Here is a 27,501-nt window from a genome sequence, read left to right as displayed (position 1 = left end):
GACTGGGGAGAAAGCCAGCAGTGATTTATTTACAATCTCATTTAGGAGCGAGGATGGAGGAACTGTTATTTTTGGTGCAAATTATGTAAATCTTCAACATGGAATACTATAAACTCATTGCAGTTTTCTCTCAGGACATTTGTAAGGATTTTTAAGTGAACTACTGTTCATAACCATATTTAGGATACAGGTTGAGTAAATTGAAGGAGGGGAAGGAGGGGGCTCAGGCTAGACCCTCACTACTTATACCTCTGAAAGTCAGGATGAATAAGAAAAAGTGTTTTTGAGTCCTATCCTCATTGGCCATACACTAGGTGACATATTTGGCTCTGGACATCTGTCAATCCAGTCTACCTATTTAGTTCACTTTCTGTTAGTGTTTTTAGACAATTTGGATGTCTGATGCTCTACACTAGGATACAAGAATGTGCACTGTGTAAATATTACCCACAAGTAAAATTACTGTGCAAGTCTGGATTATAGATTGTTTTTGGATTATAGATTGTTTTTGGATTATAGATTGTTTTAAAGCATTTAAATAACAATACCTTAAATGATGAAACTAGTGTGCGTGCAGGTGAAATATTCTGTGGCAGTGTTTCTACGGTCCTTGCGAATGGAACTAATAAAGTCTCTCAGCTGATTCAAGGTCCCGGCAGTTGGAAGGGTTCACTGGAAAGGTACTGAGAAGGGTGGCATATATTGTAAATGATCCAAAAGTACATTCATTTTTTTAAATTTTTACCCATTCATGCATCCTTACAAATTAAAGCAACACTTATAGGCTTGAACAGAACGTCTGAAGAATTTCAAATACAATGAGGTCTCCAAAAGATTTGCTTTCAATATAATCCGTTAATAACACTACCTGAAAAATGTATTATTCACCAAAGTTTTGGAGTTCCTAGTGAATTCATGCTGACATTTTGAAATTTTTTTTTTTTATCATGCCCAGTTTTTTTTAGGTTGTGTTAATCACAGTATGTTGTTATAAGCTGATGTAACTTGTTTAAAAACACTAACAAATGGCTTTACAGTGGTTCCGGCTGGCCAAAGAATGAACTTGGAATTTTTTTTTTGTGTTTTCCATCGAAAGCCATGGAGGGTCACATGAACTGCTGAAACAATCGGCTTTGCCATGGTGAGGGGAAATCTCATGGTATTCTGTGTTGCCAAATTTTTCATTTTGGGTAGTTTTCGAAACCGGTGATACCCTCAACAAAGACTAATGGTTGCTGCCGCGTAGCAAGCGAATGGGTCTCTGATTCCCTGCCTCTCCCTGAAATGTGAGCGAAGGGGGCATGTTGACAGGAAGAGGTGTTGTGTACGACTGGACAAAAACCAGGCATGTAGCAACACCGCACCCCCCCCCCCCTTCCCCCCGAACTGGAGACTGAAAGTGTGAGTTTCCTCAAGTCCATTTTTTGGCCGGGCAGACTTTAGCATAGTTCATAAAAAAAACACCCACTCCTGATTTGTGCCTGCTTCATTATCGTAAGTTGTCCTTGTATCTGACTTGAGCAGGCATGTTGAAAGAATAATTTTGATGCAGTGACTACCCAAAGCCCCTGATATCAAGCATGGAAAGTGCATTTGTAGCAACCAATCATATCGGCTGTTTCTTCTACATTTCAAGCTCAGTTGGTGCTACTAAATAATTTTTGAAATTCAATTAGTGTAAGTTGTATCAGCCAAATATTCAAATGGTGATCTATGTGCTTGTATTGTAATGTTGAAGAAATGTGGGAAGATACGGGACTATCCATCAGGGTACAAAAAAACAACTTTAGAAAAACAACTTAGACTGGTATAAAAATTACTACATTTATGCATGTATGAGCCACACATTTTTTACATGCAAGATTGTCTAAAAGTGTGCAAAATAAATATTTATATTTTTAATGAGTTAAGTAACGTGAAAAATCGATTGTTTGCTTTTATAGAGTAAAATTGAAAAGTTGAATGTGAAGGTTGGGTAAGGGCACAGAAAAATGCACTTGGAATGTTATGGCTAATTTTCAGTTCCTACACTGTACCTTGTGATTACGAAGGGTTCAGGCTTTAGAGTTTTGAAACCAATTTAACCTTAAGCCACTTGGTCCTTCTTGCGCATACAGTTGGAGAGTAATGTAACTTGATTACTTGGTAACATGTTGCTTTTTCGGTTATTTGTATTAATACCATGTTACATGATATAAGTAATTGTAACAGTACTTTGTTACATTGCATTGGATTCATAAATTCAGAAATGGAGTATTTATGTGCAAGTACAGATCATGACAAAATCCATACTCATGAAAAAATGGGTCAACGTATGAATAAAGATTATTATGATATGTTTCATTGTGTTGTCTTAAACTTGTGTTTTTAAAGTAAGACAGGAAAAGTGTGTACTACAGAACAACATATGTGATACGTGCAATTAAAGGCCCTAAACTCTTTATTTCAATAATTCGTAAAATTGTAAAACTTGAAAATATTTCAGTGTATCTTGTGTTATATGGAAACATGCTGCACCGGAGACAGCGTATGTGCATGGGAGTTTACAAGAACTAAAGTCCAATCTGCCATACGTTTTGTGCACAAACAGTGGTTTTGTGTTAGGAACTTATATTGCTGTGTTAGGAACTTATATTGCTGTAAAATCTTATGAATGTTGCATCCAAATGTTCCCTGATATTCTTGTACCAGGGAGATACAACAACATATGATCTAGTGAAATGGTTCATGATGTGGGTAGTGTTAAAGATAGGCCTTGAAGAGGCCAACTGTGCATGGTGATGTCTGATTTACTGGAGGAAGTTCAGCTTAAATTGCAGCTTTTACCTTAGAAGTCATGGTGGCAGTTGTTGCAGCAAGTATGAACATCTTATTTTTCATGTTGGAGGGCTACTAAATTTCAATTATGGGAATACAGGGTTTGAGTATTGCAAGAGCATTTGGATTTTTGAAAGTGCATTGACTGCTGCCAGCAGTTTAACACATTCACTCAGAACAGTGTGATTAAGCAGCTAACAATACTTTCTTCAGTGGGTTTATTTCGATGGATATATCAACAGTCTGAATCCTTACATCCAGGCTGCGGAAAATCTGCATGCATTGCATGAGTTTCTACTTTACTGTCAAAAAAAAAAAGTTGGATTGTGGTTTTCAATTTCCAGATGATGAATTGTGGCAATTTATTTTAAACAGCTGTGTACGTGGACATCATCCATCAATTCTTGATAATGCTGGCAGAAGAGGAACATTATTGTTGGTTCCAGTAAGATGGCAAAATGTGCCATACGTCAAATGACACCATGGAGTTCCCATGTTCAAGATCAACTGATGTAAAAAAAAGAAAAAAAAAAGTGGCCACCTTGCTCACCAGATTTGATCCTCCAGGTTTTTATTTATGGGGCTATCTGAAAAACACAGTGCACCACAACCACATCAGAATGCTGCAAGATCTGTGGAACTTCATAATCAGAGGGACATGTCAATCAACACATAAAAAAAAGTGGCAACCAGCATATCTCGTGTGAATTTGTGTATTAAAGAAAATTGACATTTTCAACATCGTTTGTAAAAGTAATTTGGTTGTACGTAATCATGAGTTCGAATGTAAAAATATGTGAAAGAATTTGTGCGTCACTATATTCATGGAAAGAATTTTGAAATTAATAGTTCGAGGAGTTTTGAGTCACTCTGTACTTGTACAGTTAAATGTCCTTTTAGTGTAACAAAGTAGTGGTAACTAGAGCACATTGCTTTTTGTGAGAACTTACCGAACTCTCTGTGGATTTAAGCTTCTACTACCAGGAAGTTTTCGTGCACATATTTTCAAACATGTGACTACTTCCATGTCAGAGTGGTTAGCACAGCATGCTACGATGACAGGGATCTTGGATTTGAATCCCATCCTGGGCATGTGTGTTCTTTGTGAGTGTCCCTTCATCAGTGGTCATTATATCGTCACTAAAATAACCTTGTGGTGCAACAACCCGCGAGGGCAGACCCTATTTCCGACTGCTGGCCTCACTCCCATCTGCCAAGGTGGGAGATCATCATTTGGGGTCAAAAACTTTATTTAAAATGGCATTTGGAGGTTAAAATGGTATATATAACCCTAAATTTGATTTGAAAACTACACTTGTTACACAAAGCAAGCAGGTGGGGGAACAGCCACAGGCTAAACCTCGCCCTTTAATAAAAAAAAATTGAATTTCCCTTCTAATAGTACATTTATGTAGTTATCAGAGTATTCAATTTATTCCTGTGTAGAGGAGGCCATTTTTACTTCTCAAATATTTACAGTAGAATTAATCATTTTCCATGATTTTGCAAATGAACATTATAGTGTGGGAGTTCACATTTCGTGTTTCCTTAAAAAACTAAATATGCATGCCTCTCATCAGCACTCGTACTCATCTTCATGATTAGCTAAACGTTACAGAAAAGCTAAGTAAAGTAAACCAAAGCAATCAATTAATTTTCAAACATGCAGTAAAGTACAGACAAAATCGTAGGGCATCAAGTATTGACCGTAGACAATCTATTTTTTTTTTTATAAATGGAGTATCGCTCTTTTAGGAACTGAAAATTCAGAATCTTCTTCCCAGAAAGAACAGTTACAAGAAGATAAAGGAATATCCACTTTTTTTTTTTTAAAGCCCCCTTTGGCAAGCCTATTCAGCACTGAGAAGTCTACACTGTTTATAAAAAAGTTTAGGATGGTATAAAAACTACATTTGTGCAATAATATGTTTAAAAGTTTTATCAATAAAATCTGCACATAAGGTGAAATAACTAAGCATTTTAATTTGATGAACATAAAACTTTTGTTGTTCTTCTAAGTATACAAACAAAAATTGAAATTGTACATCCATTTGAAATCTTACGTAAAATCTGATAAAATGTTCTCTTATTGAACTAGATGCTTTGAAACAATCAGACTTTTTGTGCAATCATGAAACAAGATTTCAAAGGTGAATTGCCACTTTGCAAGACAGATAGCAGCATAATTTCATTTTCCATCTACAATTTTAGGATGAAATTTTTGGTTCTCAAAATGTCACTGAACTGCATTTTTCGAGCAGCATGGCCATGTCTCAAATATCAAGTTCCTCTTTTTCATAGTCATTGATAATTTCATTTTTTGTATTTTTGTGCCATCATCATGTGCCATGCACTTCACCAGATAGAAATAGTATGCATTTCTATAACAACACTGGTAGTCTCAAATAGTCTCAAACGATGATAAATACATAAAAGTGTTTGGTTTCACTGAATCATTGCAACTACTGTGTGACAGTTGACACTTGTTACCTTTTGAATTCCAAGAATTTTCATAGTTTTTGTCATGCTGTCTGTTATTCGGAAGTTGCCAGCACTGAGTAGCCTTTTTGTGTTCTTATCCATTATTGAAAAGTTACGTGTCGAAAAACTGCCAATATTTCTGCCAGGTAATTAAAAAAATTCAGTTATTTAGAAGTGGGGATGGGACAGATGAATTGGAACTCTATCAGTATCAACTGATATAGGCATATCGGTTTATTGGTAAAATGAGCGATAATTTTACCGATCTATCTATGAATATCTTCCAATTTACTACAATATTGTGTGATTTTGTTATAATTTTTGTGGACATAAACATATAATCTCCATTCTGTATTTTATTTAAAGTCTTAATATGCAGCTTCTTTGGCATTCCAAAGTATAGTTCATCTGGTAACGTGCAGTTATCGAGGATGTGAATGAACCATTGGAATTCTATATCAGATTGATAGAATATGAGTCATCAGTATTCATAATTATTATGTACATATTCATGGAATGATATACTAGTACATATCATATGTGAACCACATGACTCCCTTTCCCCTATACAGAAAAAATTTGCATCGTTCAATTGGATATGATGCATGGCCTATAGATTAGAGCAGCATTGTCATTGGCATTGCTGATTCAGTCACATTTCTGTTGTGATTGTCTACCATATTGGCTGAAGTTCTTTCAAATAAGATTCTCCCCCTCTTGCACTTACATGAAGTGCTAAAAGAGCAATAAAGTGGGATGTTTTGTCCCATAAGTAGTACAACAGGTCAAGTTTGCTTCAACTTCTCGCATATATAGACCCAAATGTGCACACAATATAGTTCCGCTGAGATGGGTTCCATCCCGAAATAACTGTATACTTGCAACAAAACGGTTATTTAATTTGGAATATACAGTGTGTCCCATGTAACTCGACAAATTGAAATATTGCAAGAAATATACAGCGAACGAAAAAATGTTCCATATGAAAGTATAATAGTATTGTGGGGGTAAGTCACCTACGCTACAATGAACCCACCCTGCCACCCCCAGGGGGTTGGGGCAGGGGGAAACTTTGAAATGTTAAAAGGGAACCCTTATATTTTATTGCAGATTCAAATTCGACGTCTGAAAATGCGTAGGTTTTGTCACCCACATTTTGTTCCATATGTGATAGATAGATGGAGCCGTAAGCACAACGTGTTGGTTGTGTCTCACAAATGCAGTGGCTGACAAGTGTGCAAGGAGGGATACTGTGGCCTAGAAGTATTGTGCTCGCGCTCTCAGTAGTAAGTGATTGTATGGTCAGTGCAGCGTGACCGCAAAGAGTCGAACGACACAGTTAAGTGAGGTATTCAGCATCATGGATTATCTATCCATAGAAGAAAATATTGAAATGATCCTTGTTTATGGTGAATGCAGAAAGAACACAAATTCTGTGACCCTTTATGAGGAACGTTTTCCTGACAGGCTACGATCGCGTTCTTTGTTTGTTCGAGTTGTCAAACAGTTTTGTGCCGAAGAAAGTGTACAACCTAAAAAAAGGGTTCGTAGAGCAACTGCCACTGGAGAGCATAATCAAATTGAAATCCTAGCGGTGCCTCATAATCCCCAGGCAAGTACGCGAGTAATATTATCGCAGTTAGGAATTTCTCGCAATAGTGTTTGGAGAATATTGAAACGTCACGAACTTCATCCCTATCACATGTCTATGCATCAGGAACTTCATGGCGACAATTTTCACAATCGAATGGTTTGGAGAATGGGCATGCGAACAAATACTAGTCGACCAGCAGTTCTTTCATAGTGTACTTTTCTCCGACGAGTCAACCTTCACAAACCAAGGTCAGGTTAATCATCACAATATGCATTATTGGAGTGTGGGAGACCCACATTGGTTGTGTGAAGTTGAATGTCAACGTCCTTGGTCGGTTAACGTGTGATGTGGAATCATAGGCGACAAACTGATTGGTTCTTTGGACGGGCACACAAATATCGAACGTTTTTCCATGAGGAGTTACTGATATTGCTTGATGACATAAACCTTACACTGCGACAGCATGTGGTTCCAACATGACGGTTGTCCAGCACATAATGCAATAGTAACACGGGAGGAATTAAACAACATGTACAATGGTCGTTGGATTGGTAGAGGCGGTTTGGTGCATTGGCCTGCCAGATTGCCAGACCTTACATCGCGGGATTTCTTTTTGTGGGGATATCTGAAAGAACGTGTTTATCAAGATGTGTCAACAACCCGCTCAAACATGATAGAACGAATAAGAAATGCTTGCGCACACATTGATGCAGATACACTTCTGCGTTGTGTTCAATCATCTGAACAACGGATCAACAAATGCATGGAAGTTCGAGGACATCATTTCGAGCATTGCATGGAATAGTTGCATCTAGCACCCCGATGGTGAGAGGAGAGGGGACAAACCCAAAACAAGCACCCAAGGGTGAGAGGCAAACGGACGGTGCCATTTATTTATCACGAATGGAACAAAATGTGATTGACAAAACCTACGCATTTTCAGACGTCGAATTTGAATCTGCAATAAAATATAAGGGTTCCCTTTTAACATTTCAAAGTTTCCCCCTGCCCCACCCCCCTGGGGGTGGCAGGGTGGGTTCATTGTAGCGTAGGTGACTTACCCCCACAATACTATTATACTTTCATATGGAACATTTTTTCGTTCGCTGTATATTTCTTGGATATTTCGATTTGTCAAGTTACATGGGACACCCTGTATAGACAAAATAATACATACATTAGCAGGTATGGACTTGATCGGTTGCAATCACTGAGCAGACGAACTTGGAACTGCAGATTCGCTAACTGGGTAGTCTATTGTACGGAAGAAAGATTTAAGCTCAATCAGTGATACCAGTGTTGCACACCCCACTATTCATACTCTGTTTATCGTAATTTATTGCTAATCGTGCTATACAGCAGTGAGAATAGCTGAATCGAGGTCTCCTGTTCAACGTGCAGTTTTGCCATTTTGGGCATCATCCAAAGGGAACAGCTCTTCAAAGTCAAGAAAGTTGTTTTAAATGTGTATTCCTCCTCACAGCAAGATGATTGAAATAAAACAGGATGGGAGGTAATGAAAATAACGACGGAGCTGACAGGTATCGGTGAACATACCATTTATGGGATGAAGAGTTTTTTTGTTTGTTTTTTGTTTTCAAAGTGTAATATGAAAACACAACACAAGAAGAGGCACCTTGCAGTTCAAGAATGGTGGCATTTAATGATTTCTCTGAGCGACTGATTCGGAAGAAAGTGCATGAGATTTATCATCACCACAATGAACTTTTAACTGTTGCAGCCAAGTGAGAGTAATTTGCCATCAATGTGCACATGGACTGTGTCTTGGTCTCGGGTGTTGAATGATTTGGGGTTTGAGTTTAGAATGAGGAAATTGTTTGTTGTTTGGCTACAAGAATCTCTGCGGTATTAAAATATATATGTTGTGAGAAGAAATATGTTTATTATTTGAAGGAGATGTGCGTCAACACTGGGCGTACATTGAAGAAAGCGTGGGAGGATACCACCATGCCAAACCACCGCCAAGGTTTCATTGAAGGGCTGAAACAACCGACTGGAAAGAGGGAGGCTCATTGTTTCACCTACTGGCGGCAGTGATGGCTGTGTTGAAGACTCATGTTTATTGTTCCGTGCAAAGAAAGGGAAGGGTGATTATTACCAAGAATGGACAGACCGAGACTGAATCCTGATTTAGTGAAGTGGTTCATAAATTGAAACCAATTGCAGCAGACAATACACTACATTGTATGTATCAATAACAACAAACCATGCTTTTTTGTGGTGGTATAAACTTGAGGTGCGTGTCTCTTATAGTAATGGATGTATTGGGAACGAAGCAACCAAAATTTTCATAAATTTATTTATTTCTAAAACAGAAACAATAACTCACCATTAAATTTAAGAGGGGCCTGTAATTTACTTTTACATTTTTTTCCTTTTTTGCTTGCTCGATACACATTCCCTTACGTTTCGAAGATATTTCGTGATTTATATTAAGCAATGACACATTTATTACATAATCTATGCACAGAAAGTACACAATACAATATGTAATTGAGATCTCAGCTTGTTTGTTGCTTGCAGTTCCTTTACAAAGATAAGGGCTCGATTGTATAAAGCAGTTGATCCTCAATTAGCCAGAAAATTTGTTGATCCTCAATTAGCCAGAAAATTTGTTGATCCTCAATTAGCCAGAAAATTTGTTGATCCTCGATTAGCCAGAAAAATTGATCTGCAGTCACGCTGAAGTCTGATTTTGTGTTGCATAAAAGTTGAACTGAGATTAAGTCCCTGCAATTTTTCTCCGATCAGCAGACATTGACCGTAGTTCAGCTGTTGTAACATGGCTGAACTAACGAATATTTGCTTGTAAAATGTGTTGCAAGTGAACGTATGCGGCAAGATGGGAGAATCAGTTCATAAAATCCTGTTTCCATAATAATAAAGAAGAAGCATGCACAACGAGGTGAACAATGATAAATATTTCTTACATTTTTCTTTCTTTCCATATATCGTGTGTCATTGTTATTTACTGTTTGAAATACCATGTATTTTATTCTTGAAATTTGCCTTAAATGACTGCAAGAGTATATTGTTTGATTTCACGATCAGAGAATGGTAACTTAAGAACAATCAAGTGTTGATTGATACAAGCAGAAAATATGACCCGCTTACGTTTTCTTGTTAATGCCATTGTAAAATTTGCATTGGGATGAAGAGGGGTCCAGGTTCACGGACGTTAAAAATATTATAATTTCGCTTTACTGCATCCAGCCAAGTGTCATTGCAATTCAATTTTGTCCGCAGAATGGAACAGAGCATGTAACATTGGCTGTAGTGTATATATCTACTACTTTATGAACCGAGCACGTTAGTTGGTAAAGCTTTCTCTCCTCCTGATATATAAATAACACATGTCCTATTTTATTTCGAATATTATTTGTTTTGGGCATAATTTACATCAGAGAGGATAACGACTTTGTTGTTTCAATATTTCTTTCCATTCGGGAAAACGAAAAAACACATTTTATATTTCACAAGTCACAATGTAGGTTATTCAATTAAGTGCAATAAAAATTACGTATACTACTAACAGGAACTAATGGTCCACCTGTAACAAGTTATCATGTAATCACAAAATAAAATTATAAACATCTCAAATGAACAATGGCTCCAAATCAGAGTATAAGAAAGTTGTTATATAGATTTTTTTTAAAAAAAAGAAATCCAGTTATGCAAGCATACTTTCTCCCCTTTGCAACCGAGAACCGATAGTTGCTTTCGTTGTCAATGACAAATCATCCACGTGGAACTCTCACAAGCAATAAATGGCCATTTAGTATCTAATTTACGTGATTTTACTAAATTTGCAACATGTTCGAATATTTAGTACGTCCAGTACCTCAGATTTATTCTTTATTCAAATATTAAATACATGCATTTTCCGAAACTGACTTTAAAATGTTTGCTGTTCAGTGTTGGACAATTGGCAACATCACAGGCACACTAGCGACATGTCTGGATTTGCCACGTTACCAAACGTATTTCTTTGACCCAAGATCAGGATTTGATCTAAGATAGACAAATCGACAGTTAGCTTTATACAACATGATAGAAGCTTGAACTTGGTTCATTCACGGATCGTAGATCAAATCTGATCTCCAGTTAGTGATGTTTATACAACCGGCCCAAGGTGTGTGTGTATGAACTTTTAAATTAATTTTTTTCTTTACTAAGATTGTGCTTTTCATATTTGCTTTGCAAGACCACTTATTTCTGATTTGGACTTCATAGTGAGAGTACTTGCTTTTAGAGTGCTCGTAAAAGTCAGTGAAAATTTCCAGTGAAGACAAAATTACTAGCAACTTCTCTCGAAGGACCAGAATATTTGTAAGCATAGCATACCTCAAAAGTATGAAGCCAGAAAGGTGGAATCATTATGCAGAAGGAATTCCCTCTTATTCTCCTTGCTTGTAAATTATGTTGTTATTGTTTGCGGAACCACTAAATATTTTTATCAAGAGCATTTGTGTGTGTGTGCTCATTTGTGCAGGATGGGAGATTGCACTGTCGTTAGCTCCAGGTCTCTTAATTGATTAATTCCTGGCCTGTTTCAAGGTAAAGCTGTGCAGTTCAAAGGAGTGTACCAAATGTGCACGATGTTTCAAGAAATTTCACACAGAAGAATTGGAAGTCATGTAACACAAATAATATAAAGAGGAATTTTGAAAGATAATGTAATGTTTAAACTACTGAACTGATACTTTCATTGATGCTTGAAAATTATAGCAATTAAAAGTTGTTGAAAATTTCAATTGATATTAAGGTGTGAGTATTGCACTCCAATTATAAGCATCAATTTATCAGTTTTGTTTCAAAATATTCATGAATTACATAAGAATATTAAAATACCTCTTATGTAATCACAAAGAACAGTTTTTCCACACACTATTAATGTGAAATAAGGGCCTCATATGTGGCATTGTGGTATTGCCTTTGCCTTGTAAGCAAGGTGTTCAATACCCGGTGGAGGCACCTAGTGGTTCAGATGTCACTTTAAACTGTAGGTCCAGTCCCAATTAGCCTATCTGTGCATAAAAGTGGACTTAAAACGAAACTCAAAACTCAATGAATGCAATATAAATTGAAACGTTAAATTTTGCATAATTTCTGTGATAATTAGACTGTGAAACTGTTTGGTAGCATTTTTTGTGGACCCTTTGAAGGTCCCAAATGCCAGAAAAGTATCATCCACTGTTTGTAAATAAAATCCAAACAATTATTTTCTGATACTGATACCACTGGTATTGGTCCATACTTATACATCGCATCAGGATTGCCTGAGCCCTACTTTATATGTAGTGCCACGTACAACGAACTTGCATATTAAGAAATGAGGAAATACATTAGTCACTTTGAGACATGGAACAGTGTCTGATAAGAAAGATTGTTTGTGAAAACCAAGAAACCCCCTGTAATCTGAGTAAAATATAACCAAGAAGGTATGCAGCCATGAACACACACATAAACATGTGATCTCACACAACTTTTAACATGGTGGAGGCACATAGTGGTTCAGATCCCAATTTAAACTGTAGGCCCAGTCCTGATTTAGCCTTTCTGTGCATAAAGTGGATTTTAAACAAAGAACTCAACAAAAGTAAATTTATCAACACATTTATGGTAAAATGTATTGATAAATCTTCCAAATAAGATCAGATTTGATGGGTTATGGTACTGAATCAAAACTGTTTTTTTTTAATTGCGCAGTTTAGAAATGACTCTTCAAAAAAAAAAGTATTTAGTTAAAAAGTTAAGTTTTAACCTTTTGGGTCCAAAGCATCTCGGTCAAGATACCCAAATGTAACCCTCGCGGTCCCAAGCATCTCGATCGAGATGCTGTGTCAAGGTTGTAGTTTTTTACGTTATAACTTTTCTATTTTTGGCTAGAATTTCAATTTTTTTATATATATATTGTTCCTAACACATGTATTTAACAGAAATGTTTCTTGCACCTTTTTTTTTCTTCATGAAAATGAAGGGGAAAAGGTGTGAAAAGGGACTTCTCTTTTGCGTCCCTTTTCAAGGGAAAATTTTTGCCGACAAAGGAAGATGGGCTTTGTTGTTCTAAAGCAATGCTTTTCACTCGCGCCTGGTAACTGCATTCGAAGGAAGCTTGTTTATCAGAATTCTATATCAAAATGAAAGTTTTCCGTGGGGGCGCAAGCAGGGGGTGGGGTGGGGGAGGGGGAAGACTGGTTGTTGAATCAGCGTTGTGAGAATGGAATTTCGAGGCACGCTGAAGGAAACCTTTGTTTTTGAGCACAAGTGTTCCACAAGTTGCAACACAGGTACACCAAATGTGCAAAAATTATATATCGTCTGAATCTGTGATTCATTCTGCGTACAAGGGTATATCTTTCATATCTCTAGGGCATTTAGTTTCTGAACTATAGTCATTTCAATGTAACTCTGCATTTCGCTCAATTCTGAAGCTTGAGACAGTGGCGTACAAGCCTTTCGTTTCAGGGGTACAACTCACGTTACATTGGTCATATGACAATGATGCAAATATTTTTCTGTTTCTTACATGCCAGCGATAATTTCTATGTGCATTTTGAACTTTTCATATCCTTTTTTTCGGGGGGGGGGGGTGAGAAACCACATTTTTTTAAAAAAAAGTATTTTTCAGGGGATTTCCCCCCTTTTCCCCTCCATATGTACGCCAAATGTGCATAAATTATATATCATCTGAATCTGTGATTCATTCTGCATACAATGGTATATCGTTCATATCTCCAGGGCAAATAGTCTCCGAGCTAAAGTCATTTCAAGGTAACGCTGCATTTTGAAGCTTGAATCAGTGGCGTGCCAACCATTCCTTTTGGGGGTACAACTCACGTTACATTAGTCATATGATAATAATGCAAATATTTTTGTGTTCCTTACATGTCAGCGATCATTTCCATGTGCATGTCGACACTGTCATGTGCTTTTTTCTTGGGGGGGGGGGTCCCATTTTTTCCCCGAAATTTTGGAATTTTGAGATTTAGCCCCCTCCCCCCACCACATATGTGCCGAATTTGCATAAATTTCATATAGTCTGAATCTCTGGTTCATTTCGCGTACAACGGTATATCACTCATTTCTCTACAGCAATTAGCCTCCAATCTACACTCATTTAATTGAAACTCTGCATTTTGCTCAAAATCTGCTTGAGACCAAGGGGATTACATGTGAAAATGGCCTTGGGACTCAAAAGGTTAAATGTTTCTTACGTATATCTGAAGTGCTGTTTTGAAGCACCCTTGAAGATGTTTGGGATCTTCTCTAGGGTGGGGGGGAAGAGAAAATAGGTATATATTCACCCATATTGGCTTCTAAGTTATCCGATATGAAAGAAAGCACATACATGAATTCATTTAGACTTATTTTAATTTTAGGGGGACTCAAACAGGTTAGGAGCTCTGTGATTTCACATTGCTGGTGGGACTGCAGGTGATATTTAAGATTAGCATTATGTAATAGTGCTTGCAGTCAAGAGAAGAGAAAACACAAATAGTTGTCGTTCCAGTCCCATGAAATTTCTTGAGAGAAGTGTTAAATGATGCACTTGTGTTCAGGATGTTGCAGGTTGAAATACCACTGCTAGCCAACCTGACTGAGATTCCACAGTTTCCCCTCGGAAATTTCAGACAAATGCTGTGACAATGCCTTTAACAAAGGCCACAGTTGCTGCCTTTCACTTGCACTTTTCCTTCCACTTAATCAAATCAGCCAACCAGACAAGGTCTTGTTAGCCTCCAATCAAGCATATCATAAGAGAAGAAAAGAAACTGCAGGGAAAAGTTAGGCAAGTTTTGTTTTCAGTTGACTTTGTGTGCAGCTAGACTAATTGGGACTGGACCTACAGTTTAATGCAAGATCTGAACTACTACGTTCCCGTACTTGGAATCAAACCTGAGGCCTTCTTAATCACAAGACAAGAAGGTGGTATTGTTAAAAAAAAAAACACAGCTTGCACTTCAAAACATTTTTAAAGTGAAACCTACTACCACCACTAACATAACAATAACAGTAATATTGATAGGAAATAGTAAAAGTCAAATGCTTACCTTACATCAGAAACCAGAGTTCCTCACAGACAAGCAGCAAGCTGGAAGATCTCCTAAGCACAAACAAAAGTTGAATACACTGATGACGTCATCACAGTTGATTCTTCTCATGATGAGAGCACTCTCTTTTTCTTCCTTTCTTTTTTTGCGAGCATTCCCACCCACACATGCTTATCTTGAGCCTTGTGAATAGCTGTTGACAGCTGGTGCCAAGTTGAATGACTCTCCCCTCCCCCTCCCACTGGTCAGGCGAGGCAGACAAGAGGAAGACAGACACCCATTCACAGAGAGAATGGAAGGTGAAACAATGGAAGCCTATTAGTGGTGAGCTTCTAATTGGCCATGCAATTAGAGGGCGGAGATATGACTTGCAAATTCCTGTTCCCTGTTTGCCAAATGGATGTTTCAGATATTTTGCTAACGCTTTGTGAAAGCCTTCGTTCGTATTCTGCAAACAGTTCCCAACTGAATGTGATGGACTTTCTCCTGCTCGTTCTGTTAATTTGTTTAGCTTTCTTGTTAAGCCAAGATGACGTAGTGGAAGGGCAGTATTTTTACAGTATTTTCCTTCTGTATCTTACTCAACTCGCTCTCTGGCATCATCAAACCCAAAGGCTAGCATCACACAGCTTTTGCAACTTCATTGAACCATTAAAGGTTGTGGAGTGCTGCATCTGCAACAAACTCAACACAACCAGGAAGTTGCTGATAAGTGATTGTGCCAGAAAACAATTCGTGGAGAGGCAGAGGGCATATTTTCTTTGGATAAAAGCCATCCCCTGTACACTGCATTGTGCCATGAAGGCACATGGGAAGGTAGGGCTCCACACATTCTCGGTCTCTAACATAGTGACAGTGATGTGGTCAGCACCATACTCAGCATGCCCCTACCAGCTCATATCCATATTTAGCTTAGCATAATTTATTTCTGACCCCATCACTGGCTTAGAACAGGAAATATGTGTTGCCAGAGACTCAATGCCACAGAATTTTTTTCCTATATTCCTGTTGTGGCCAAATGAAACCCAGTTTGCATAATCCCTTCTGATGTTCTGTTTCTTTTTGTTTTCAAGTTCATTTTTATATCTCAATTATCCTTACTTTGCAGAAGGATCTCTTGGCATTGGGTTCACCTTACCTATAATGAACCTTTGATCACTGTGTATATTTGAGAGACTTCGTACTTGTCTGTGTTACCGCATTCATCATTGATACACAGTAAAATTAGTTTTCAATGTAACTTTATGGTGTTTATAGAAACTTTACATTTTACCTAGTTAACATTAGCCTGCAATGGAATATTTAAATAAATGATTCGCATGGGTGAAAAAGTAATAATAATAAAGCACATGGAGATACTTCACATGTGAGTACCTTCATACCCAGGACAATGGCCAGGATTGTATATTTTACTTTCTTCTTGATGAGGTTGTGATGAATTTTAATGGAAATCCAGGAATTTTTATCTTCCACTTTCTGAAATCTGTCACATAACCATTGTTTCACAATAAGAAAAATACCAAAAAGTACCTTCAGATGGTTCTTTTCCAAAATACGACGTTTGGTCCCATTTCCAAGGCCTTCTATAGGTTTTCAAAGACATTTAAAGTGATTAAAGCGACTCACAACATTGGTTAAAAGGCAGTGGCATATTCTGGATTTTCATAAAGGGCATGCTGTACACAAATTTTTTAAAACACATACGTATATAATGGAATGGGGGATAGCATTATACGTATTCAGTAGTTGACGATTTGCACATTAACATTACTAAATATTGCATAACGCCAGGTTTGATGTCTGATGTGGAAGTCTTCATAAAATTATAAAATCACTTGATATTTATAAACAGTTTATATTTACATTGGAGATTCACAATTTAGGTTTGTTTGGCTTATGCAAATAACATTATAGTAGAGGCCTAAATTACAATCAGATATTCAGGAACAAAAGACCAGACTTAATTAAAATAATTTAAATGTAAATTCTGCTCTTCTGTTGTGAGTGGTAAATTCCCTTATAACATCTTCGTAAAATGAGGGCAATGCTTTAATTTTCGGAAGCAGCTCTTTTTCAATGGATAATATACCAAAGCGCACTTAATCTTTCTTGTGATTGGGTTGCTCTGATATAATTATTAATTCTTCTTAATGCTGAAAAAGATTGTTCGTTACACTGATGCAGTTGAAGCTGGTATTGACAAAATGAGTGTAGCCAACTTGTAAGTTTCACTCACAATGTTATGAATATTGTTCATGTTCATATATGGTACTAGTTCATGTACAGGTTTATTTTCAAAATCTGGGGAAGAATAGAGAGCAATCAACTCATTCTTTAGCTTTACAAAGTCAAGTAATAATAATAATCCTGTATCACACCCTCTGTTTCATTTTCTGTCATTTTTTAAAAATATTTCGGTAAAATACTGCACTAAGCCATGTGGAACTTTGAAAGAGGCCCAGAAATAAAAATAAACCAAACTTTAAACTAAATGTGCATTCCACTGTACCTGCCACCTCTTTGTTCAACGAAACAATAAGCATACTCTTCTCTGTAGCTGTCACCTCACCGCATGCAGCCAATGCAATATTCACACATTGTGAGGGGGAAGAAGCATGCGAGCAGCGCTTGCCCATGTTATAATCTTCCTTAACTGATGCGGTCTATTCGACAGGATTAATAAGCATTTCTACATTCTAATTTCTTCATATAGGAGAAGTATTTATTTTACATGAGTGTGCTCAACTAAGTTTATATTACATTTCTTGGATCTGAAGTGAAAGAAAGTAATAATTCTTTTCCCACAATTGACGCATGCATCGCATGTGCCCAGAATATGCCTCTGTTAAAAGGACTTGGAAAGTCTGAAAAGGCCGTAGAAATGGGGCCCAAAAATTTTGTATTTCAGAAAGAGAATCACTTGTAAGTACTTTTTAATATTTTCCTTATCAAGAGGCTTTTTTTTGTTTTATTTCATGATATTTGTCGTAAATGTTGCTGTTGATGTGTTGAGCATATTTCCTATTATTCTTCTTCATGCAAGTTTGCATAACCATTATTGTATATTACAAAGTAATAAGAAAATGTTACTTTTAAAGTGGTTCTTTATTTTAGTTGCAATGTTTCGTCCTGGTCCCCCAGCTGTCCAGATGAATTACACGCATGCGTGCATGCTTAACCTTACATGACTAGAACGAAAATGGCAAGAAAAATATAGAACCACTTTGAAAAGTAGCATTTATTGTATTATTTTGTGACTTTCCAATTAATTAATTGATGGTTTCAGCTCTCATCTGCAGATCCTAATGCCACCTATCAGGATAAATTATTTATGTAATAGAATGTTGAAAGCCTTCTTCCATGTCTGTGTATTATGAGCATTTGGCCTCTGTATTTCCAGTGCACAAAGACATGCGGCAAAGGGTTCAGGTACCGGACGGTCACTTGCATCGAGGAGACAAAGCCAGAAGAAGAAGTCGACGACAGCCTGTGCGATATTCATGAAAAGCCCAGGGCCATGAGGGGCTGTAACAGAACCCCTTGCCCCTATATGTGGGTAGAGGATGCCTGGTCGGAGGTAGAATATTCAGAGCCAGTGCTTTCTCTTGCTCTGACACTTAATTTGGATTTTTTCTTCTTTTTTTTCCTGGTAGCCTAGAAGTAGTGTATAGAACGTAGATTAGCATTGGGGTGGCTTAAATTGTTGGAGAAAGAAGTAGTTCGAGAGTAGTATTTTTGATCTCATTGAACTATTACAAACATGAAGAAACCAATTTTTCTTAGGGTAATATTGAACCTTGTATTGATAACACTTAAGAGGGCATGTCATTGATGTTTAAAACAGCATTTGTTGTACTGTTTTCTTGTAAGTTAAGGGTAAATTTGAAGCTCTTTCATCTAGCAGTCCTTTCAATTTCATACACTTCATTCATATCTTGTATATATGAATTGGCAACACAAACTCCCTCAGAATATTTATAATAGAAATATGGAAATATTTATGTAACTTTGGGGGGAAGCATTGTTTATTTCTATTAAATACAGTGGAACCTCCATTATTTTTTCAAGGGAACAAAATGAGAACTTAAAATACAAGAAAATGCAAAATTTAAAGTAAATATTTATAACTACTTTATTTGGATCATGAACTGCAGAAAAAAAATCAGGTTTCCACTATAATTACATATTGCAATGTTTAAATAAGGTATCAAAGTTGTTAATTTTGCATTTCTTTACAGCACCAAATGTTTCACATTAGCTACAGTGTGTATTTGCTTCACAACACTTTGAAATTTAGTTTTTGAATTCTTGACACAATAATGGTAACAAGTAGAAATGGCTACAATTGGCGAGTCAAACTTAAGAGTTCAGTATGGGGCTTATGACGACAGCGTTGCCGGATGGTGCGCAGCAGAAGACTGTTCCGTTGAGCGTCTGCTGTAGTACATGCCAACACAAAAGTTAGTGGTGCACGCAGGCCCGTACGCAAGGGGGGGGAATGGAAGCCATGCCCCCCTCGAAGATTACAAGAATCTTTGATAATATGTATCATTTAATTTATAAATATATTATTTTCTAAACATAGAATTATAATGGCCATTCGGTGGTACTGGTAAATGAGTATTGAAGGAAATTTTAAAATATCACTAATTTGCGGAATACAGTTTACTTTCTCTTGGTAGACTAGGCGTAACATTAAGTAGCCATCCATAGTGTGGGGGCAATGCCCCCCCCCCCAGATCCCATAATCGCCACCACTGTAAGCAATAAAAGTAAAACAACAATGCAAGATAAATATAAGAATGGAATATTAATTGATTATGTTCAGAGAAAGCAGAACTTAAACATAATAAAACCATTTCAACTACATTTTGCAATCTGGCATTTTAACCAGTTAGTTTCCTACTTTTCAACTTTTTAAATATTTGAAATATATAAAAGTAACAAATTAATTCCTTTATGTATAATGTTTGGTAATTTACTTCTGTATGTAACATAATAAATATGAATATAATAATAATAGTGTGTGTGTGTGCGTAAATTAAGATCTCTCCCCAGTCTTCAAAGATTTCGCACCCTGCAAGAAAGCTAAGTAAAATAAACCAATTTTCAATTTTCCACATTTTTTCAATTACCCCCTTCTCAAAAAATCCTGTGTATGGGCCTTGGTCCACGGTTACTGTATAATACAAGAGCGCAAATTCAACGACACATCAGTAAAACAAAGAAACCTCCCTTTAAAAAAAAAAAAAAGGAGAAAATAATAGGGAATAGCAAAATAATTATAATGATTTATGTACTTACAATGCTACTAAATTCTTATTCCAAAGGTGCAACACCGTCCATTTGGCCACCACTGCCTGAGGGATCGTCACCGGTGGTCATCTCTTCATCCGAAGAATCCTCGTTTAGCTGTATAATTATGGGTTCGATGTCATCTTGAAGTTCATCTGCATCCCACATTTCACTTTCAATTCTTCTTACATGCTCCACATACTTTTTCCACAGTTCACTTGTCACTTCATCGAAACCTTCACAAATCAGTCGCTCTATGTCTTTTATTTTAAATGTGCTGTTTCTTGAACTCGCGCAGATAAGTTCTATGGGGTTCCAACTTGCAGTGATAGGGGGGTAACTGCAGAATTGTGTGGCCTTTTGCTATTTCGTCTATTTTGTACATATCGTACTTGCACCTGTGAATATTTATGATGTCCAACAGATCTCTTTTAAGCATTTCATCTTCATAAGTCATGTTGTGCATCTGCAGCCATTTTCGCATGTCATCCTTCCTCCATGATTTGGTGGGCAGCTGTTCTTTCTTACGGCTGTGGTACGATACATTGTCCAGAACGATGACGGACCGTGGAGGGAGATTTGGAAATATCTGGTCCCGAATATACTTTTCGTAGGTCTCACCGTCCATTTCATCGTGTTTGTCGGTGGTGTTTTTCCAGCACACAAAAAACTGTTTCTCATTTGGAACAAAACAATGTTCGTTACCGGCATCCACCAAAGCAAATCTCACCCCCCAACCTATAGGTGCTCGCAAACCACTGGAAAGGCTGCAAAGAAAGGCTTGTTGTGCAGTCTTTATTGTCTTGTCCCTCCACTCTTTTTGCACAGTAGCACCAGCATTAACCCATGAATCGTCCGTGTATACAATGTACCTGTTTTCGGCCCTAAATTTTCTAATTTGATGCAGATATTTGTGATCCATAGAGACAAAATCTTCCCTTTCAATAAGCATTGCTTTGCTTCCTCTTTTTTCATACACAAAATCAAGTTCTTTCAACAAACGAATAAATGTTGTCCTCTTAAAATTTGGCAACGAAGGGTCAGCATTTACTGATCGCAGCACAGATTGAAGGGTTGGAGGACAATTTTTTAAAAAGAACTCGTGGACTTTCCGCCGCACAGCGCTTCGAACAAAGTCATTGTATTTTACATACCTGCTGTTATGTGGCATTTTTCTCCTCTGTCTCCTTTTGTTTGGTGTTGTAAGAATTCCTTGAACCGCTTCGCTGCGAATATTGTAAACAGTTTTACATGAAATTCCAGTCGCTTCAGTGGTTTCACTCACAATCCAACTAACACTTTTGCCAGGATTTTTCTGCTTTAAATAATCAAAAATATTTATTACTATTTGTCTCTCTTTACTTTTAAGACACTGGCCACTTTTTCACTTAATAACACTTTCACTTGCCATTTTGCTGTTGTACAATAATAATAGAGAGCTAATAATGAACTCCTTGAAGGACTACCCAAAACAAGAAAGCGCGCACACAATAAACCACTTGACCCCACGGGACGGAAGAATGGAAGTCTATTGACAAACTTTTGCCTGGACATTCCCCCCATCCCCCCTTCCCTCTTCCCAACAGACCAACACGTGTTTGCAGCAACATTCGGAGGGCTGTTATTTTTAGCTCCCCAAATCATGTAAACACAAGAAAAGAATAAGTCTTCTATTCCATGGTCTGACCTGTAAAAGAAGGTGTAGAATTTCAAAACCTTACATTCCCTCTGCTTATTGCATATTTATTTTTTACTCTTCGAATGTTAAGCATTTTCCTTTCTGACAGAAACACTGTTATTTGGGGGGGGGGGGGTGGCAACAAAAGTAAATGCCCATAACAGCCCATACTGAACTCTTAAGTTGGGTTCCTCTATAGAACCAATATTTCGCTGACAGAATGCTGCTTTGTCGTATCTCCACTGTTTCTTGGACATGAGTTGATGATATTATCATCCGTACATGTTAATGCGTCATGTTCCGAGGCAATATATCTGCTTGTCAAGTGGTGTGAATTATCAACAGTAATAAAATGTTTGTAAAAATCTTGTAGTGTATTCAAAATCCATATCCGTCCAACTTCAATCAGCTCTCCTGAAAAGTTAGTGCAGATGGACATTCAACAACATAGATACCTTATTCACTGTACTTTACTTTTAGTATTTAATACAAATTGACACCTGGAAATATATATTACTAGAATGTTCCTCTTAGGTTATAATTTCATGCTTGCAAATCAATAATACTGTGTCCAGTGTTGTACCAGTTAATTTCCGATTGTATTTTTACCCACGTAAACACATTGAAATTAGAATGAATCTACCTCTCAAGTTTTGTTGAACCATTCATTTTTGTTCTTTTTTTTTATCTAATTGGATTGATATGAGGCTTCAATGAAATAGCATGCACAAGTTCCAAATCAACAATTACATTTCTTGTAGAATAATTGTTTTGGACAACTTCTTTCTCCAAATATTTTTAAGCACAGTTTAGTTTTGATCTTGTAGAAGATGAAAGCAGTGTCTCCCAGGTTCTTATTCAGTGACCATATTTCAGCCTTTTTTTATTTTTGGAAAGCTATATCAGCCAGATATCACATTACTATTACAGATAGGGCAGTATAGCTATTACTACCTCATCTGTAATCACACTTAACTGAAAGATATGGAAAGTAATTATTCCTTTCCTTTCACTGAACTTTACAAACACAAAACTGAATTTTAATTTATAACTATACTGCAACTATACAATATAGTTTAACTTATACCCAGAACATTCACAGCTAGAGAAGAATATAAAGATATATTTTTTTTGTAATGTTGACGTTTTTTCTTCCCATATTCTCAAAGTAGTTACAAAGTTGCTGTACCAAACCAGGGTACATGTACTCAATACACTTGTACACAATATAAATTTTGGCAAAGGCCTCCCCGATGGCATAATAGTAATGCTGTTGCCTTGTAATCAAGCTGTCCTGGGTTCGATACCTGGTGGAGGTACATGGCACAGTGGTTCGGATCCCACTTTAAAACTGTAGGTCCAGTCCCAATTAATCTCTGTGCATAAAGTGGACTTAAAACAACAAATTCAACAACAATGTTACTAATAAGTAGATACATCAATACCTTAGGGGATTTATTAAATTTCCCATCCTTCATACACATTTTATGGCTAAATTTTATTTTAGTTCACATATGTCCATAGAGATTAAGAGCTTTGGAGCCAGTGTTTTCAGAAGGTTGGTAGTTTGTAATTTGCACATATTTCATTAGTATAATTAGTAATATTACAATTTTTCATTTTTATACATTGTAGCATTGGTATGACTGTGGTTTAATGCTTGTTTTTCTATCTTTTTTCTAGGTTGTCTATTGTGTTCTTGTGTGTTGTCTTGTTGTGGCCTCTAAATGTGTCTTTTGTCTTTGTTTCCACTGCCTTGTTTGAGCCTAATTCTTTCTTCATTTGTTTTACAGCTTTAGTTTGTCCATGTTAACTTTCTTTTGTCCTGTGTGTTCTTTTTTGTTTTCCATTTTCAGGGTGTTTTTGTCTTTTTCTCTGTTTTGTTTCAGAACTGTGTTTTAACAAAGGGGCATTCTCAAAAAGCATCCATTTCTTACTAACTATTAATTTGCGTGATGGTTAGGAGAGAACGGAAGTAGAATTGTGGAGCATGTTTTGCCTTTTTTCTTTGTTGTGTGTAGTTCTTCATGTTAATAACTTCTTTGTGATTTAATGTGAAATTTTCTGTGCTGTGTGTGGGAAAGCAACAGAAGAAATATTCCAGTAATAAGAGTTTGTAATAAACAAATCAAAATCAGTGCTTTTAAAATATATACAAAAGAAGGCCTCTGATGTACTGCTTAAAAATTCTCAACGATACTCCTTGTGTAGTGGTCATTGCACATCTCTCTCAATTATTAAAAGAAAAAGCTGGCAAATACTAAGATATTACAACATATGTTATCATAAGTTCTTCACAATCATCTGTGTTACCAACTTCACTATAAAATTTGAAATTTAAACAACATACCTTACAGTAGCGTGTTTTGTATTTACTCAACATATCAACCAATAAATTAGTCGAGTGAATACAAGACACAACATTATAATCATGGACGTCCACAGGATTTTTTCAGTTAGGGGTAAGGAAAGTATTTTTTTTCCACGGGGGGGGGGGGGGGGGGGCAACATGGCATATTTTCCCCAATAATAGTGTTCATCCCTCAAAAAGCATTGCTTAAATTTGAATTTATCATGTTCGTGCAATAATTAACACACATTATTGTGGCTGAAATGAAAATATGTGTGTAATATATAATTTTTGGTTGACTTTCATTTTTCAGGGGGGGGGAGCATGGCCCCCTTGCCCTCCCCCCTTCTGGATGCCCATGATTATAAGGTACATAATTTTACAAATTATCATAAGTCCATGAATAAATTTTGAATCATGTTAGTGGACATAATTATACATCAAGTGTCTATACTTAAGAATGGAATTCAGAGCATAGTTATACACAGTTTGGTTGTTAATCAATCGAAATAGGAAATGCCTTCTTGATTTCAAGATATGGTAGGTTTGTAACCTACATTTATACAAACTTGGATTAGAAATGAAATATTTCGATTTGTGGATTGAAATATCTTCTATTTAGTATGAGAAACTGTAGCTTTAATTTGGAAAGCAAAATTATTCAACTTAAGCACCACTTACATATAATGTACTTTAGTTTATTACCTTAGGCATTTCACGAGGGGAGGGGGAGGTGGCAATGAAATTTGATGTGCTGAACACACGCCATCCATTGAAAAGGCTATTGACATGCCTTTGCCCTCAAATGGCTGTTGTCACTGAGGAGGATGATGATGATGGCTATGACCATTACACAAGGGTTACTTCTGCTTTTGGGAGAAATTCTTCCACTTCCACCAAAGATCACTGTAATCACTTTGCTTCCCCCACACTTAGTGAACATTCCACTTTGAGCATTCACTGATGCAAAATGCCAATCACTTCTCACTCTTCCATTCCAGTGCTCTCACACCTGTGGCAGTGGGGTTCAGCACCGGAAGGTGACGTGCCACAGGGTAAACCGATATGGCTGGATAGACCCTGAGCCGGTATCCCGAGGATGCAACATCACTGAACGCCCATCGGAAATACAGCCCTGCAACCTTGGAGAGTGCAATGCTGCTTATTATTGGAAAGCAGGGCCTTGGAAAGATGTAAGTACAGTCTTAAGCATAAATATGGTGTACGAGTTAGATTATCATCATTCTGTCTTGTCTTTAAGGCAGCTTTCAGACTGAAGCGACAAAAATAGGTGACAAGCAACACATGCCATTTGGAAATGAACCTTCAGAAATAAGTGCAACCCTTTGTACTAGAGTGACATGACACACTGCATGTGTCACTTGCATGTCACTCGGAGTGTGGAATGTTCTCAATACCATGCGGTAATTTTTTTTTCATATTGAAGGGGCCCTTGTCACTAATATCATGCCACTTGTCACTTGGGTCTGAAACTGCCTATGACAAATGTTTTAATTTTTTAATGATTGAGAGATTTTCTCATAATATTGGCCAGTGGTATCAGAATTGGAAAGTAACGGTTGGATTTTATTGACTGATACTTTTCTGGCCTTTTGGTCTTTGACAGGCTTCGCAAAGATGCCACGTGACACTTTCACGAAGTCTAATTATCCTCGAAATTATGCAAGAATTGTAAGTTTCCATTTATTTTGCACCAATATTGCATGGAAAACTGTATTGTGTGATTACAATATTATGATGTAATTCTTAGATATTTTCAAGCAAAACTCAGAAAAATGTATGCTTCTAATTGGAATTAAATATTTTCGCACTAATATTAATCAATATTTTGAACAACTATTTCATTGTTAACAATTTTCAAGCATCAGTATCTGAGAATCGGCAAAGGTATCGGCGTCATTATGGGTGTTGGTTCAAAGTGGTACCGGCTCAGCACTAATAAAGCCAATTTTAGTCCACTTTATGCTCAGATAGGCCATGCTCAGATAGGCCAAAATCTAAACTCTGATTGGACCTACAGTTTAAATTGAGACTCCACTACTGTTCCTCCAATGGGAATTGAACTCCTTGAAATTGACGGCATTACCACTATGTTTTGCTCGCTCAAACTCGATCGAATCTCCCACACTAGAGTGTGATCCTCTCGAATATATAGAGTATCAAATATCATTTCAATGTGACAATAATCGTACAAATATATATGTGTGTGTAAAATTCATCCTGGTAGTTTCAGCCCATAATCATCTATTCATTTTCATATATTGCTATGTATTGGTAAGATAGACTAAAATACATTTTAACTTGAAGATGATGACTATGTTCACTTTAGATTCAATTTCACTGCGTCTTTCACTTCACGAAGCATATTTGAAGGCCCACTACCACAGACAAATTACGGTTATTCATGTACTAATGGGCTTTGAGCATACACCGATCTTTTGCCCGCTCGAGCAAAGAAACAGTCGATTCCGTAAGCCATCTAGCATCATCCATGCGAACTATTAAACGATCAAGCAAAAAAAGCCTCGAGCAACACACTAATAATGTCACTCTGGGTTCCTGAATATAAGACTGACATTAATTCTCATAATTTTAGACAACTTTCCAACTTGGCCAATATTCCAAGAAAATCCTTATTCACCGTAGAGAAAGCCTGATGATATACTTTGGAGTAGGATTGAAAATAACTGTTTTCTTTGTTTAATTTCCAGTGCTCGCAGTCATGTGGGAAGAAAGGAAGACAGAGGCGACATCTGTATTGTTACCACAAAGGCGGGAAGAAAGCTCCCCGGAACAACTGCCCCAAAGAATTCAAACCATCCAGGAAGAGGAAATGCAACCAGAAGAGATGTAAGTGATAAACTGTGACTGAAAATTGCCATGTTGACGTGTGTATAATGCATGGGCGTATATAGTACGCACCCTGGTTTTTGATGAGGAAAAGCAACAAACAATTGTATCCCGTGTCTAAAGCGCAGTTCAAGAGTAGATTTCTTAGTTGTAGGTCGTAAAGCTGTTGCTATGCCAATTCAATGTGGACCAAGAGGAGAATATAATCTTGTGTATACAATGAGTCACCAACCCACAGCACCTCTCGCCCCCTCTCCCTTGACTGTGCCCAAAGCTTTCACTTCTGTAACCACCTTGTTTATTCTGTAGTAGACGAAAGTGAGACCACAATTATGTTATG

At 37.0% G+C, this 27,501-nt stretch overlaps 1 protein-coding gene across 4 annotated transcripts in view; it reads left to right on the top strand.

The window, feature by feature from the left end:
* AdamTS-A (ADAM metallopeptidase with thrombospondin type 1 motif A) overlaps positions 1–27,501 on the top strand; it is a 553,824-nt gene that overhangs the window by 502,844 nt on the left and 23,479 nt on the right. For 3 of the 4 annotated variants that reach the window (XM_083134293.1, XM_083134294.1, XM_083134292.1), the window contains 3 exons: positions 18,368–18,544; positions 25,292–25,483; positions 27,023–27,161. In XM_083134293.1, the coding sequence (XP_082990419.1) occupies positions 18,368–18,544; positions 25,292–25,483; positions 27,023–27,161 (508 nt within the window). The remainder of the gene's footprint in view (positions 1–18,367; positions 18,545–25,291; positions 25,484–27,022; positions 27,162–27,501) is intronic. The other variant, XM_083134295.1, reaches the window with a different exon arrangement.

This window comes from Lepisma saccharinum, chromosome 13 (assembly GCF_977018435.1).
Source record: "Lepisma saccharinum chromosome 13, izLepSacc3.1, whole genome shotgun sequence".
Taxonomy (NCBI): Eukaryota; Metazoa; Arthropoda; class Insecta; order Zygentoma; family Lepismatidae; genus Lepisma; species Lepisma saccharinum.
The sequence above is the reverse complement of the archived record's forward strand: the minus strand, read 5'-3'. Positions and strand labels throughout refer to the sequence as shown.